General features: G+C 46.9%; 1 protein-coding gene across 1 annotated transcript in view; it reads left to right on the top strand.

Moving 5' to 3' along the window:
* Positions 1–436: 436 nt before the first annotated feature.
* Positions 437–13,380, top strand: part of KIF5C (kinesin family member 5C) — a gene marked incomplete at both ends in the record, with an annotated part of 79,699 nt that continues 66,755 nt past the window's right edge. The window contains one exon of the mRNA XM_082001765.1: positions 437–562. Coding sequence (XP_081857891.1) covers positions 437–562 — 126 coding nt within the window. The remainder of the gene's footprint in view (positions 563–13,380) is intronic.

Raw genomic sequence — 13,380 nt, 5'->3', positions numbered from 1 at the left:
TCTGTCTTAAGATCCGGTCGTCTTTTCCCTTGGAGAGCAGCAGCAGCTGGAGGCCTAATCCCTTAAAGCCAGGTGGAAATGAAACTCCGGCTCCCTCTCGGGCGGTTTTTTTCGATACCCCGCCGCCGCCGGGGTAACTCCCGTTAACAGCTGTAAATTACCAAGGCTGAAGAGCTAACCTAGCTGCGGCGGGGAGAGCCGGCGGCGGGGGCAGTCCTCTCTCCTTCGCGCCGCTGACGGGAACCGTTAGAGCCGTTGGCGGCCGCCGCGCGGACTACGGCTCCCGGCAGGCGCCGCGGCGCGGGGGCGGGGCCGGCGGGGCCGGGCCGGCGGGGGTGCGGCCCCGCCCCGCCCCGCCGGCGGCAGCAGGGCGTCTGCGGCACCTGCCCGGCGGAGCGCGCGCTCCCTGCGGCCGGTGCCCGCCCGCCCCGCCGCCATGGCGGATCCCGCCGAGTGCAGCATCAAAGTGATGTGCCGGTTCCGGCCCCTCAACGAGGCCGAGATCCTCCGGGGGGACAAATTCATCCCCAAATTCAAGGGCGAGGAGACGGTGGTCATCGGGGTGAGTCTGCCGCATCTCTCTCTTCGCCTGCGCGGTGCCGTGACGGGGCGAGCATCATCCCCCCGCTCGCGGCCAGCCTCCCTCCCTCCCGACGGTCCCGCCGCCCGTAGGAGCCCCCCGGCCGCCGCCGGCGGGCCCCGCGCCCATTGTTCCCGTTGCGGCGGAGCGAGGGAGGGGCGGCGGCGCTCCCCGTGGGGCCCGCTCCCCGCCGGCGGGGCTGGCCGTCCCCCTCCCGCCGCGTCCGAGGGGTCTGGGCGCCCCCGCGGGGGCCGCCGGCCGGGCCCGGGGAGGGCCGGGGGCGCGGGGGCGGCCGCCGGTGCCGGCGCTGATGTCATGCCGGTGACTGGGCATGCTCGCCGGCGCTCCGCGGGGGCGGCCGCCCGCGCCTCCGCCGCGCCCCTGCGGCAGCTGCCGGGGGCTGCGGCGAGGCCCGCTTCGCCCCGGCGGCGGGAGCGCCCCGCACAGCGTCCCGCGTGGGCGCGGAGCCCTGCGAGGCGAGACAAAGCCCACCGTCCGCTCGGCGGCTGGTGGTGCTGGTGGTGGCTACTGGTGGCTGCTGGCGGTGGGCGGCTGGGCAGCGCTGGCAGGACCCGCCGAGGCACCAGTCCGTGCTGGCGGGTCCCTGCAGAAGAACTGGGGGACCGCGCAAGCGTCGTTAGTTATAGTGGCCCACGCGAGGTGAAGTTCTTCTCATTTGAAAAAAATAATACTCTATTCATCAAGTCGCTACTCCCCGTTTCGCCGGGGGTAGCTGTTCGCAGGGGCAAAGGCTTTAAAAGGAGGAAAGCCTGGGTGGTGCGGGATGCGGCTCCTTCGCCCAGGGTTTAACATGGCGCAGCGCGGTCATCGGCCTTGTGCGGGGAAGGGCCGTTGCTGTTGGCTCCCGGGGCCGGCGCGTTCCGCGGCGGGTCTCCGGGTTGGGGTTGCGCCCAGGGGTCTGCCGGTGTGGGCCTTGCTGGGTGTGCAGCGGCAGCACCGGGCGCTCGAACCGAGGGGCTGGTTTTGGTTTATTGCCCAACCAGCCTTTGGCTTTGGTGCTTTCCTTTATTTGTCGGTCTACCGCGGTTAAACCGATAACGTGATCCATGCTGCGCTGTGGTAAAGAGATCCTAAAACTAGTTGATAATACAAAGAACGAGCAGTTACTTGTGTGGTTTGTTAAGGCTCTTATTAAAACCTTGAGTTTGTTAGAAACTTCTTTCACGGATGCTGCAGAACTGCTGTGGAAAAGCGAGGAGAAAAATGGGTCAATTCTCAACACAAATGACTAACTTGTTTTTCTTAATTTGTTTTTATGAAATGTTTGCTCTGTCGCCAAATTAATTTTCTTTATTTGAAAGTTAAAGTGGTAACACCCACAACAGTCTGTTAACAACAGAATAACCAAGTGGGTTTTCAACCTCGGTCAGCAACGGAGAGCTGTCTTTGGTCAACAAATACTTGGAATGGAAGTGCGACTGTAGCACAGTCATTTGGATGCTTAAGAAACAACTATCAGCAAATTCCCCTCCCCCCCTTAAATAAATAAACCCTCAGACATATTAAAAGTAGCTTAAAATATATCTATTGTAAATCCCATAACGATGTTATCTTTTTAAGAGAAGGACAATTTAGAATCCTTTTTTCCCCACCTAGGTGCATGTGCAACTATATAATGTGTCTTTGTTTCTAAAGCATCTGTTGTCTGGGAAAGCAGTAACTGTGATGCTTGGAAACAGGTATTTCTATCTTGCAGACAGGACATAATTCCTTTAGTAAAAGTAAAAAGGAAAAATAACAGAAACTGTCGCTTTCCTACTGTGGAAGTTGAAAAAAAATAGTTAAAACCAAGAAAAGTGTATGTATTTATACACATACATAGAAATATTTATATATTCAATGTGGCAGGATCATTTTTAGGGGTTATTTGCCATCCTGAAAATCTAGTCAGAAGCTTAGAGAATGCCTTTCCTTTCCCTTCCCAGGGCAAAATACGATGATTTTTTTTTTTTTTTTTTTTTTAGGTGCACATTTTAGTCATCTTAACTAGTGAAATACGTCCTCGGATCCAGCCTCTTTTTTTCAAAGAGAAACCATCCATCTGGGGTTCCTTGGGGATATTTGTAGTTTTCTAAGTGTAAATGAACGTGAAAATCTTTACATATTCTTTGTTGTCTTTATTCACAGTACTGAGCAACTTGAGCTTTGGTGTAACTTGACCCATGGTGGGTGCCACTGCAGTGTGCTAGTAGAAAGCAGTACTGTGTGTTATTATTTACTGGTTTAGAGTCCTGCTTAGCTCCAACAAATCCCACCTGGCAGGGGGAAGGAATCCTACTTCTTGTGGAAGGCACTATCAGAGTAGACTTCTTTCTCAAAAAGCAGCATTTTAGTCTCCAGAAGCTCTTAGAAGCATTACATAAAGCAAAAAGAAACCAGAACCAAACACTTTTTTTGGTAGTGTTTTACTATAGCATTTGAAAAACACTGCAATGCAGCTTTTATTCTTGTTCCATAAAATATTGGAAAGAAAGGGGTTCTCTTAACGTTTTAAAAAAGAAAACCACCAAAAACCTCCCAGAGGAATTCTGTCATCACATAAGAAAAATTAAAATATAAATGATTTATAGGAATTGTCTACTTTTTTGACTAGTAAGTCTGAATAAATTTACTTCTCTTTCCTAACTAACAGTTGTGGGGAAAATGCTTTCCTTTGGAACTTCCCACTGTCACCTCCTATTACAATTCCCTAGGGCCCTGAGCAGATTTTCCAACAAAAATTAAAGATCATGATTCGATGGTATTTCTTGAAAACAAACAGCAACGGAGGAAGTTTAACAGCTTAGGCTTGAGCTTCCCCAGGACATCTTTCACACCGTGAATGAAGCCGTATCTCTATGATGCCTGTGGTTGCGTGGTTCAGAGCTCTTTGTCAGGGAGGTCCTAGGGCAATGTCCTAACTCCGTTCAAACCAGTTAAACCTCTCAGAGTTGGGATTTGACACGGTGTCTTATATTCTGACCTCTTCCATCCGTCTTCATGCGCTTTGCACATGCAACATGGAAGATTAAAATGTCTCACCTTACATTTTCCTTTGGTTAAAACAGAAGAAACCCACTGTATTTTGATTCTACTTTGAAGTTTAAAATATAAGCCTTTTAGATGTATCTCATCTTTAACCATGGCAGGAAAAGGCGACAGTGGTAAAGCCATTGCTTTCTTTTGTGGTTAGCTACCCAACAGCCTCACCAGACTGCAGTTTCATTTTATGTTTCTGCAACCTCAAGGTGACTCTCTGACTGATGGTGTTGGCTGACATACCTAAAAATGTATTTTTCTAGCTGGCTTGTTTCTTACGGTCTTGTCGGAGAGCGTGGAGCTGTTTGCTGTAGTAAGCAACTGAGGCAGTCTCCTGGCGCGTGGTTTCTTCATGCTTCCCCCCGTTCCCTCTGAGTGCTTTTGTTCCTCAGCATCAGCAAAGGAAGGATGCAGGGAGGCTCAGCTCCTGGTGGGATGCTCCTCGTGAGGAAACGTTTCTGGCTTAGGTTTATGGGGGAGAGTGCTTTGTGCCCTTTTCCCCCTCCCCTGTTGTAAACAACAGAAGAATGGAGTTGTGAAGGAGTATTTTCACCTCCTTTTTCTGGTAGGTCTAGAGTGACTGCTTCCCTTTTAGTGCAAGGCTGATTTTCCAGACAAATAGCTCTTGTTTACAAAGGAGAATGTCTAAAACGAATCTTTCTAGCCAGCTGGGAAACCTCATGTTAATATTGCCAGAAAGGGGATAAAAGACTCTTCATTCTGGTTGTCAGCTGCTTTTTGAGCTGCAGCGTGAGGGCATGTGTAAAGCCCAGCTTAGCAGGAGCTGCTGAGCCCTGCAGTTCTCCGCTGCGCGCGCGGTGTCAGGCGGGCAGCGCAGAGCCTTCCTCGGCCCCTCGCTGCCTGCGCTGGGGGGCTTCAGCGTAGCTCTCGGCCAGCTCCCGTGGCAAACTGCCCGTGGGAAAACCAGCGGAGAGCCACAGGGTCCCTGCAGGATCGGAGGGGGGGGGATTTTGTTATTTCACCTGTGAAACATTCCACATAACTGACTGTTGGGCCTTAAAAACAAACAAACAAAAAAATCATCACCTGATACTCTGCTGCTGTGCAGTGGTCACTGCTGTTTGGCAGTGGCGTATTCCATGAAATAAAGGAAAGCAAAAATTGATGGCTGATTTCTTTGCAGTGGGTGGGGTAGAATCGGAGAAGCGTTGTTTGTTGGGTTTTTTTAAAATATTTTCTGCTATCAGTATTGTTTGGTGTCTTGTGGGGAGATTCTCACTTATTTCCGTCCCTAGAATATTCGGGTATGTTTTACCTTTCATTTCGTGTGAGCCAGTGAAGTTTGCAGTGTTTGTACTAATGAAAAGAAGGCACGTTCTGAAGTCCCTCCTGTACAGAGGTCTCCGTAGGCAGTTCTCGGTTGTCCCTCTGTGGTTAAGAAAGACTTACAAAAAAACCCTGGGATAGTAGGTGAATGACTGGTTTAAAAAATAGTAATAGTAAAAATCCACCCTGTGCTGCATGTCTTTTTTTCATGGGGTGTGGTACATTGTGCTTCCAACAAAAGCCAGGCATCCATCTCTCCCTCAGAAGGCACAGCAGTTCTGCTTATGGAGGATTTGTTCATGACGTTATCTATAAATACCTTCTATAAAAAGCTCATACCGGTTTGATGTAGGACGTGAAGTGAGATGGGACTTCTGCCTCGCTGTGAAATATGTCGGTGGGTACGCAGCACGCCGTTTTCCTAGCAGAACATGTAATCTGGGAAGCTGGTGCTTGCTCTGTCTCCCAGCATCTTCGGTGTGTTTTCCAGCTCTGCTCAACTCTCCTGTTCAGTGAAGACTGAGCACATTTGTGTGAAAGCTTTTGCGCAGGACTCTCTCCAGGCACAAGTACCTGGCACAGCTAAGCATGACATTTATATGGAATCGATGGTATCCGAAGACACCAAAAGCTGACAAATACCTTTGTGGGAGTTATGTCTTTCAAAAATGCTGCTAATCCTCCCACACCCTAAGATTTTCCTGTACCCTGGCATAAGCTGTGAACCTCTCTTGCCTGCTGCAGTTTCCTGTTTTGTGGAGGAGATGTACCACGATGTGCTGTGCTCACTCCCCTGTGGCTTTGGGCTGTGTTGCTTTCAGGTCAGACTATTTCCAGAGCAGCAGCAGCAGCACAAGACTGACAGATCTGGCATTCGCTTTTTTTGTGTGATTTCTCTCCATAGCTTAAGCCAGTAGGTGTCTCATGAAGAAGGGGAAGCCCGCAGATCATAGCACGTTGCTGTTCGTTTGGGAAAGAACAAATGTGAGCTGATTGCACCGGGTCTGGCTGGCTTTTCTGTGCCTTGCAGAAGAAACTGTTTCATTTACTGAAGAACTGGTGTGGTAGCCGTTCAGGGAGCTGCTCGCGTGATTGATATTTAAAGAGAGTAGTTTTTTCCCTGGGCATACTGCTGTGCTTCACGCTTATTTGCAGGTGTTTGTGTAGAAGGTTAGAATCATGGGACTGATGAGATCACCAATACCGTAGTTTTTTGGTTCTGTTTTGACAGTGTGTTGGCTAAAGAATCAAACAGTTCTGGATCTAATTATCAAGAAATACAATACATTTGTTTCTTGACACAGAGATACTTCCATAAAGCACTGTAATCTACAGTGTAAGAGTCAATGTAAATCTACAGTATTATTTACTTTTCTGTCATGTAAGTCAGTGGGAAAAAATCTGTCTTGATAAGGGCTTGCAAAAAAGTCTCTGAGCTTCTCCAAACCCTAAATGTTCTTCTTCTGCACCACCAGCTTTTGCATCTGTCCAGTCCCATAACCTGGCCTGGGCCGTTACGGGACGGGGAGATGGCTTTCCTGAGGAGCCGCTGCGGGTTTGCATGGGGACTTGGCCCGTGAAACATCGCTTTGAAACATCACATGGGGCAGAGCGTGGCCTTGTTCAGGGGGTAACCAGTGGCCTGTATGAGCAACGCCCTTGTGTTTGCCCGATCCCATGGTAGGTGATGCTCTGGGGGGTTCCCCCAGGCTGCACCACAAATATTGGGATGAGTGGCTGCCAATTCGGCTCCCGGGACTCTGCTGGCATCAAACCGGTTTTCTAAGATGCTCCTGAGACACAGATACTTCCAGTTAAGGTTGGAAGCAAAATCCTCAGGTTGTTAAATGCTGCTTGGCACGTTCTTGCTAGATTTAAGCGTAGATAGTCACTCCTGCGGGGACGGTGTGGTTTGAGGGGTGTTCCTATTTTGTTTCTTTTCTGAATCCTGAGCTGTTTCCCTTTGGGAAAGGATATTCTTTTGAGCTTCTCTGTAAGTGCTGAATTGGGGGAAGATGATTCAACATGGATCAATGAAGTTGATCTGAACTAACTAAACTACAACTTCATCCAAGAAGCTTCTCTGTTATCTAAAAATGTAGTGAGAAATAAGGTGTGAAAATAGCTTCTATTTGTTGTTGGCAGTGCTAGAAAGATGATTTACTTGAAATACAACACTTACTATTTTTTCACCAAAGCAAATTCCCTTTTATGTTTCCTTGGGGCATTGAAGGCTTTTTAAATTGTTTTCTAATCCTATTTGGATGTCTTTCTCTAAAAATATCTTCGTCCTGCATACCTATCCTGTCAAAAACATGTATTCCTACTTAAAGCTTTGAAACTAAAAATAATAGATGGTACATTTCAGCAAGACAGTCAAACAACTGGAGAATGTAGTCTCACGCCACTCTCAATGTTGTCTTTTTCCTTCTGGTAGCTCCTTGGAGGATGCCTTTGGTTTGGACCAGAAGGTTTAGACCATTGGGCACCTGTGCTCGCGTACCTCGTTCCAGCTTGTTGCAGTCTTCGTTTCCCCTGAGATGCGGTAGTTAGTCACTGGAGCTGGGATTCATTTTTGCAAACGGCTGTTTGGTCTGGTACAGTCAGATTTATCGGTATTTGGGGAAGCCTGGGAGTGCTTTTTTTTTTTTCTCTGCATGGTTGGAGATGATTTCTCCTAAAGCTCCCTGCCCTAAATGAAGGCTTAACGTGCAGCGAGGAAGCTGTTAGGGAGTGATGTGTACTTACATCTCCACATATTGTTTCAGTGTTTCAAACTGTGCCAGAAGAATAAAAGCCATTACAAAAGAGAAAATGAAGGATGAGATGCCACTTACAGGTCTTTAATATTAATACGCTTTTCTCTGTAGTAGTTTTTGAGGATCGGGGCAGGGGAGGGCTGCTTTTGTGGAAAAAAAAAAAAAAGGTATTTGGGAGGATGGGAGGAGAGCTTATTTAATGTAGTTTTTCTTGACAGTTTTTAACTGGACTGCCAATACCCTTGGTATTACCTTTTTGTCCTTCCTGTTACCATTAAAAGGACTCACTTTAGGATTTATTTTCTTCCAGATTTACTGGTTCTGAAATGCTTACTCTGTCTCCAGGCACTAACATATATTTCTAACTCTGTGTCCAGCATATCAGAGAAAGTTGCAGAGCTGCAACACCTGCAGATCTCACAACCATTTTCTTAAAGGTGGGCTTTTCCTTCTGCTGAGGACAATGTTAAATGAAAATTAAGTATCTTGTGTCGTCAGTATTTGTCTCTTCTTTTGTTGGAAGACTTTGGTGTGCATAAATTGAGCTGTGTTGTTCGCCAGTAATACTGAACCTGTAGGGAAAAGGGGAGTCATGGATGTGTGCTGAAGAGGGGGCAGTGGCACAGAAGAAAGAGGTGAATGGGGTGATCTGTTCTCTGCTTGGGAAAGAAACACGCATCACCCAGTTTCCACCTACTAGCTTCCATGGAAGGGGCGGTCTGGCTGCATTTCTTGTGAAATTCTGCGTGGTGCAGTTGAATACAAACGTGCATTTGGAATTTGGCCTGAATGTTTGAATCAAAAGATCTCTTCTACGCAGGGGGGAATTTATTTGTGGACTGGTTTTCCTTTTTTTATTTTTTTCTTTTTTTCCTAACATAGGCAGCAGTCCTGTGCACAGGATGTTTTGTGTCTGTTGGATACCTTTGAGCTTGACGTGTTGTTTCTTGACGTAACCAGATAAGACCAATCACGATTGCCTACCAAATACTTTCAGACCCTTTACTTCCCTTCTTTTGTTTGCTTTTTGTGTTGCTGCAGCCTTTTAAAACTCAGAGGCCACTCCAAGGCAAGATCCATTCCGAAAAGATATTTACCAAGTTACTCAGATGACTTAAAAAACCTGCATCTGTGTGGGAATGCATCTTGGTTCGGGGTCTGATCTAAGTTCTGTTGTTGAGAGCCGGGATGCTGCAGGGTGAGGCAGCAGAGCTCCGCTTTGGCACCGCGCAGAAAACCCGCAAGAAGGGACACCGGGTCCAAGTCATTTGAGCCAGCGGCCTGGCTGTGTGCTACGGGGTAATCTGTGCTTCAGCTGTGGGTGTAGGAGCAGAAAAGTGATTTAGAGCAGCTCAGTGGCTGCTTGGCACTTCTGACTTGACTGTGGTGCTGCCAGCGCTTGCTTTTTCTAGCTCCACTGGAAGGTGCACATTGGATAACGGTGCTTGTCTGTGTGATGGCTTTATGAACTGGGAAAATGCCTTTTATTCAATTTTATTGAATTTTGGAGTGTGAAAATATCTCATACTTAAAAAAAAAAAACAAAACCAAACCCAGCACAACAGCAAAAAAACCTTTACCTCTAAATATCCAAAATGGGATCATTGAGAATCTTAAAGGTGTGGAGTCGCAGGTGTGGTATTTCTCTTTTTATTTATCTGCTGGAAAGAACCAAGCCGTTTCAATAGATTTATGGCCTCTTTGGATTTTGACTTTCTATGGGATGTCCTGGAAATGCACGTGATTGCTATTGGGTTCCCATTATAATATTGATAATTGGTCCCATGACAGCTTCAGAAAATGCATATTTTCCAATTATGAGACAGAGTCCAGCTGAAACCAAGAATGTTGGATTTTTTTCCCTGTGAAATATCAGTATTCAGAGATAAGGACTTACATATTTAATAGTAGTCCTCTTAGATGTCTTTGCAAAAAGTGATTCATTTTTTCAATGCTTCGCGCTCTGTTAAATCTTGCTTTGCTACCTGGTTATAATGATGGATAGGAGATGTTGTTGGTTGGTGTAAGAGACATTCTTCTGGGTCAGGGAATGGTAGGGTTCTTGAAAAACTGTGGTTGTTTTGAAACTGTTGTTAAACGTTTTGGTTGTGTGAGGAGGATGCGGTACTGAAAAACACGTTTTCTTATGTGTCAAATGGCCAAAGGCTTGCATTAACTTTTGTTATACTCCTGAACAAAATATTCTTGAATTTGTTTAGATATTGTCACTATGACACAGTCTTTTCTATTTAATTGTCCTTGTGGCAGCCTGTGAGGTAAAGAAGACCTCTTATTTTGCGGGGGTAAAAGCTGACTTTTAAAGTCACATTGGGAATCTGCAGGGAAGTTGAGTCTCTGATACACAAGTATCATTCTGACTGCTCAATTATTCTTCCTCTTAGCGAAGGATGTGCAGGAGACCATTATCTGAATTGGGGTAACTGGGTTAGAGAACATTTTTAGCAATGCTGTTAACAGAAGTCTGATTTTTCTGCACTTGTAATCTCTTTTCTTGACTGTACAGTTCTCCTGAATTGCTTGAATCCATGTATTTGGGCCAACAGTGAGATGTGGATAATGCTGCAACTTCTCACGGAGCTTTGAGATTTTATATCGTTCACTTAGTAATAATCTGTTCCAAAAATCTACTAAGGAAAGTCTTCTGGCTTTTTTTTTTAAAATACATTGCTCTGTAATGCAAATAACCGAGCAGCTGTACTTGCAGGCACTAGAGCCTTGTGAGGGAAGCACAGAATGCAGTTCGAGGATGTATAGATCTATGCATGTATCTCTATGTATATTGGACTAGCTCACGTCACGCGGTGATGTTCCAACAAAAGATGCTTGTGGCTAATTCAGCTGGAGCAGGCACAGCAAATGCATACGCCTTGCCTTGTTCGCCGCGTGCCTGACAGGATTTGCTGATGGCTTGATCGGTGGTGCGTGCCCTTTTAAAATGCCGTGACTTCTGTGACCCCGGGAAGCCACGCAGCTCCCAGGTTCTACTGCCGATGCTCTCAGTAGCTGTTTCGGTTACACTGCAAACCCCGTTGTCTGCACCCACGCAGCTCAGCCTTCTCTGGCTGCAGCAGTCCGTTCCTCTGTAACAGCCCAATGCTGATTTTTGTCACCATATAAATCGTACAAAATGCCACTACTGAAGATTGACCTGTTGGCCTGGAACTGCTACTCCCATGTCATATCCATCCTCTGCTTCTCTCCCCTTTTATATTACCTTTTATTTTTTCCTCTCCCCTTTTATACTAGTTTTTTTTTCTCTCCCGTTTTATATTGCATTTTGTTTGGCTTTTCTCCCCTTAGAACCTATTTCTATGCCTTTTATTTTCTTACCACTTTCTGGGTCAACTGTAAATACCCAGTGGAAAACTCTGCTGTCATTTGATAAACACGTTGGCTTGATTGTTTTTCACTTTATGGTATCTTTTACAATTTAACTTCAAAGCAAAATAGTTCAATGACGCAAACAAATCTTAAAGCAAAGTTAATCTTGCTATACAGAAGCACATGTTTGTGGATGTGGCGCTTCAGGACATGGTTTAGGGGACATGGTGGCGCTGGATTAATGGTTGGACTTGATGATCTTGAAGGTCCTTTCCAACCTAGTGATTCTGTGATTCTGTTTCTTTATACTTGAGAAAAATATTTGCTTATATTGGTAATAGAGGGTTTATTCTGTCCATTGCTTGCTTTATGTGCAGCCCACGTTTTCTGAGTATTATAGAATAACCTTAGCCATAAACTTCAAAGAAAACTGTTGCCAGCATAAACAATTTATTTTAATCGTACCATACTTGATCACTGAGCTGCAAAGCGGCGTGCAAGAGTTGCCTTCCCTCTTTCTGCGCGGGAGGAAGGTAGGACTCTGCTGTTAAGAGCTGAAGGAAAATGGAAGCACCTAAGGTGGTTTCATACTGGGTGTGTTTTGTGAGCCGGTGCCAGAGCTGGGAAAAAGAATGAGAAATGGAAACCCCTGGTTGTCCGTGCCCGGCTCACCCGCAGAACTGCATCCCTTTGGGGAAAAAAATGCTGAGATGAGTCGTTGCTATCTCCATCCTCTGATCAAGACGTTTGAAGGGCTGCTTATTTGAGATGGCTATGACTATCTGTAAGTGCAGAAGTGGCCGCCCGAGTCGGAGCGGTGAGCTCAGCCTTCAGCGGCCATCCGGCTGCCCGTCCTCCCGGCAGAAAGCCGGGACCTGCCGCAGGGGGAACCAGCTCCCGGTGCTTTTTGCAGGCTGGCTATGCGCAGAGCTAGTGGGAAGGCTTATGGATCTGCTAGTTTTCTAGAAGCAGACTGAACTATTGCCCTCGTTTTTTACCTTTTTTTTTTTTTTTTTTAAGTATTCACTTTTGTCTGGATTGGTCAATAGTATATCACTTTATATGGGACTTCTGTTTTCCCTCTGGCTTGATGCACCTCTTAAGCCGTTAACCTTAGTGGAGCTTGTGTGTGGCCTGTTTTGGATTCAGACTTGGTGTACTGGAACTGAACGAACTTGGATTTGACTTATAAGTCACCTTATGCTCATCAGCTCCTTGGTCCCCTGTTTATACAATAATCCTTCCTTTTCTCTTCTCTGTTGCTAGGTTTGGTGGTTTCAATTTCAGGGTTTTCTGATTTTTTGGTACTATGGTAGCTGCAGGTACACGCTTTGGTTTCATTTTGGGAAAGTCAATTTGGGACTCTTTGAAACGCAAGAAGCCTGAAACCTGAAGCAGCGGTAGTCTTGCTGGTGGAGGTGGGAATTCAGAGCAATCATTCTGTCCTGGGGAGCAGTACCTTCTGTCTTTAGGACTTGGAGTACGTTGCTGCCTATCTGTCCCGCTGTTCTGAAGAGCCGTCGGTAACTCTAGAAACGCATTGCTTCCGCACGCAGCGGCTGTGCTGTGTGAAGGCCGTCGCAGATGTGCGGGGGCAAAGGAGCAGCAGGAGCTCCGGCCGCGACCCGCGTCGGGGCAGCGACAGCAGCACCGTCCTGCTGGTACAGCTCGGATCCCACGCTGGGCTTTGCCACGATCATCGCTCTGAGAGGAGCATTGCTAATGGAGATGCCTCGTTGCCCTGGGTGCGCACAGTAGGCAGCGTCCAGCGTCTCCAGGTAAGCTGCTGTGAAGGGAAAGCAGGCAGCTCCTTTTTGCTGCCGCTGCACACTTGGTGTGTGTGGGAAAAGGTAACTCTCCTCTTGAAGTGGGTGAGGGCCAGGTGGAGAGGAGACGAGTGTTCACTTACCACTCGTCTCCAAGGCTGAGCTAGTTTGTGTGACAAGAACTGCTCGCTTTTTATTATTATTAAAAACTGCCATTTGGAGTGGCGTGGGTTTCAGAGACTTTGGCATCTAGGAACTGTAAGTAGGATAAACATCAAGGGTGGCGAAGTCAAGAGACCTCTGTGGCTTCAGGACTAAGGGGTTGGGGGTTTTGGGGGCTTTTCTTTGGAAGTAGTGCCCAGTAATGAGGGTGGCCAGAGGTTGAAGCCCATCAGCAGAATGGCTTGTGACTTAACAGGAAGAGCAACTGCTTATGCTAATGGTAATAAAAGATCTTAATGACTGTCTGCACCCTCCTTATCCTCCTTGTTTTCTGCTAGTTGACAGTCCTGTGTCTTGCAGGTTTTGTTTGTTTGTGCTAGAGAGGAAGAGGAAGATGAAACATGCTTTACATAGGGGACAGGTACTGTGTTTATATGGCTGTCAT

Source organism: Phaethon aethereus (genome assembly GCF_964289735.1).
Source record: "Phaethon aethereus genome assembly, chromosome: 6".
NCBI lineage: Eukaryota > Metazoa > Chordata > Aves > Phaethontiformes > Phaethontidae > Phaethon > Phaethon aethereus.
The sequence above is the reverse complement of the archived record's forward strand: the minus strand, read 5'-3'. Positions and strand labels throughout refer to the sequence as shown.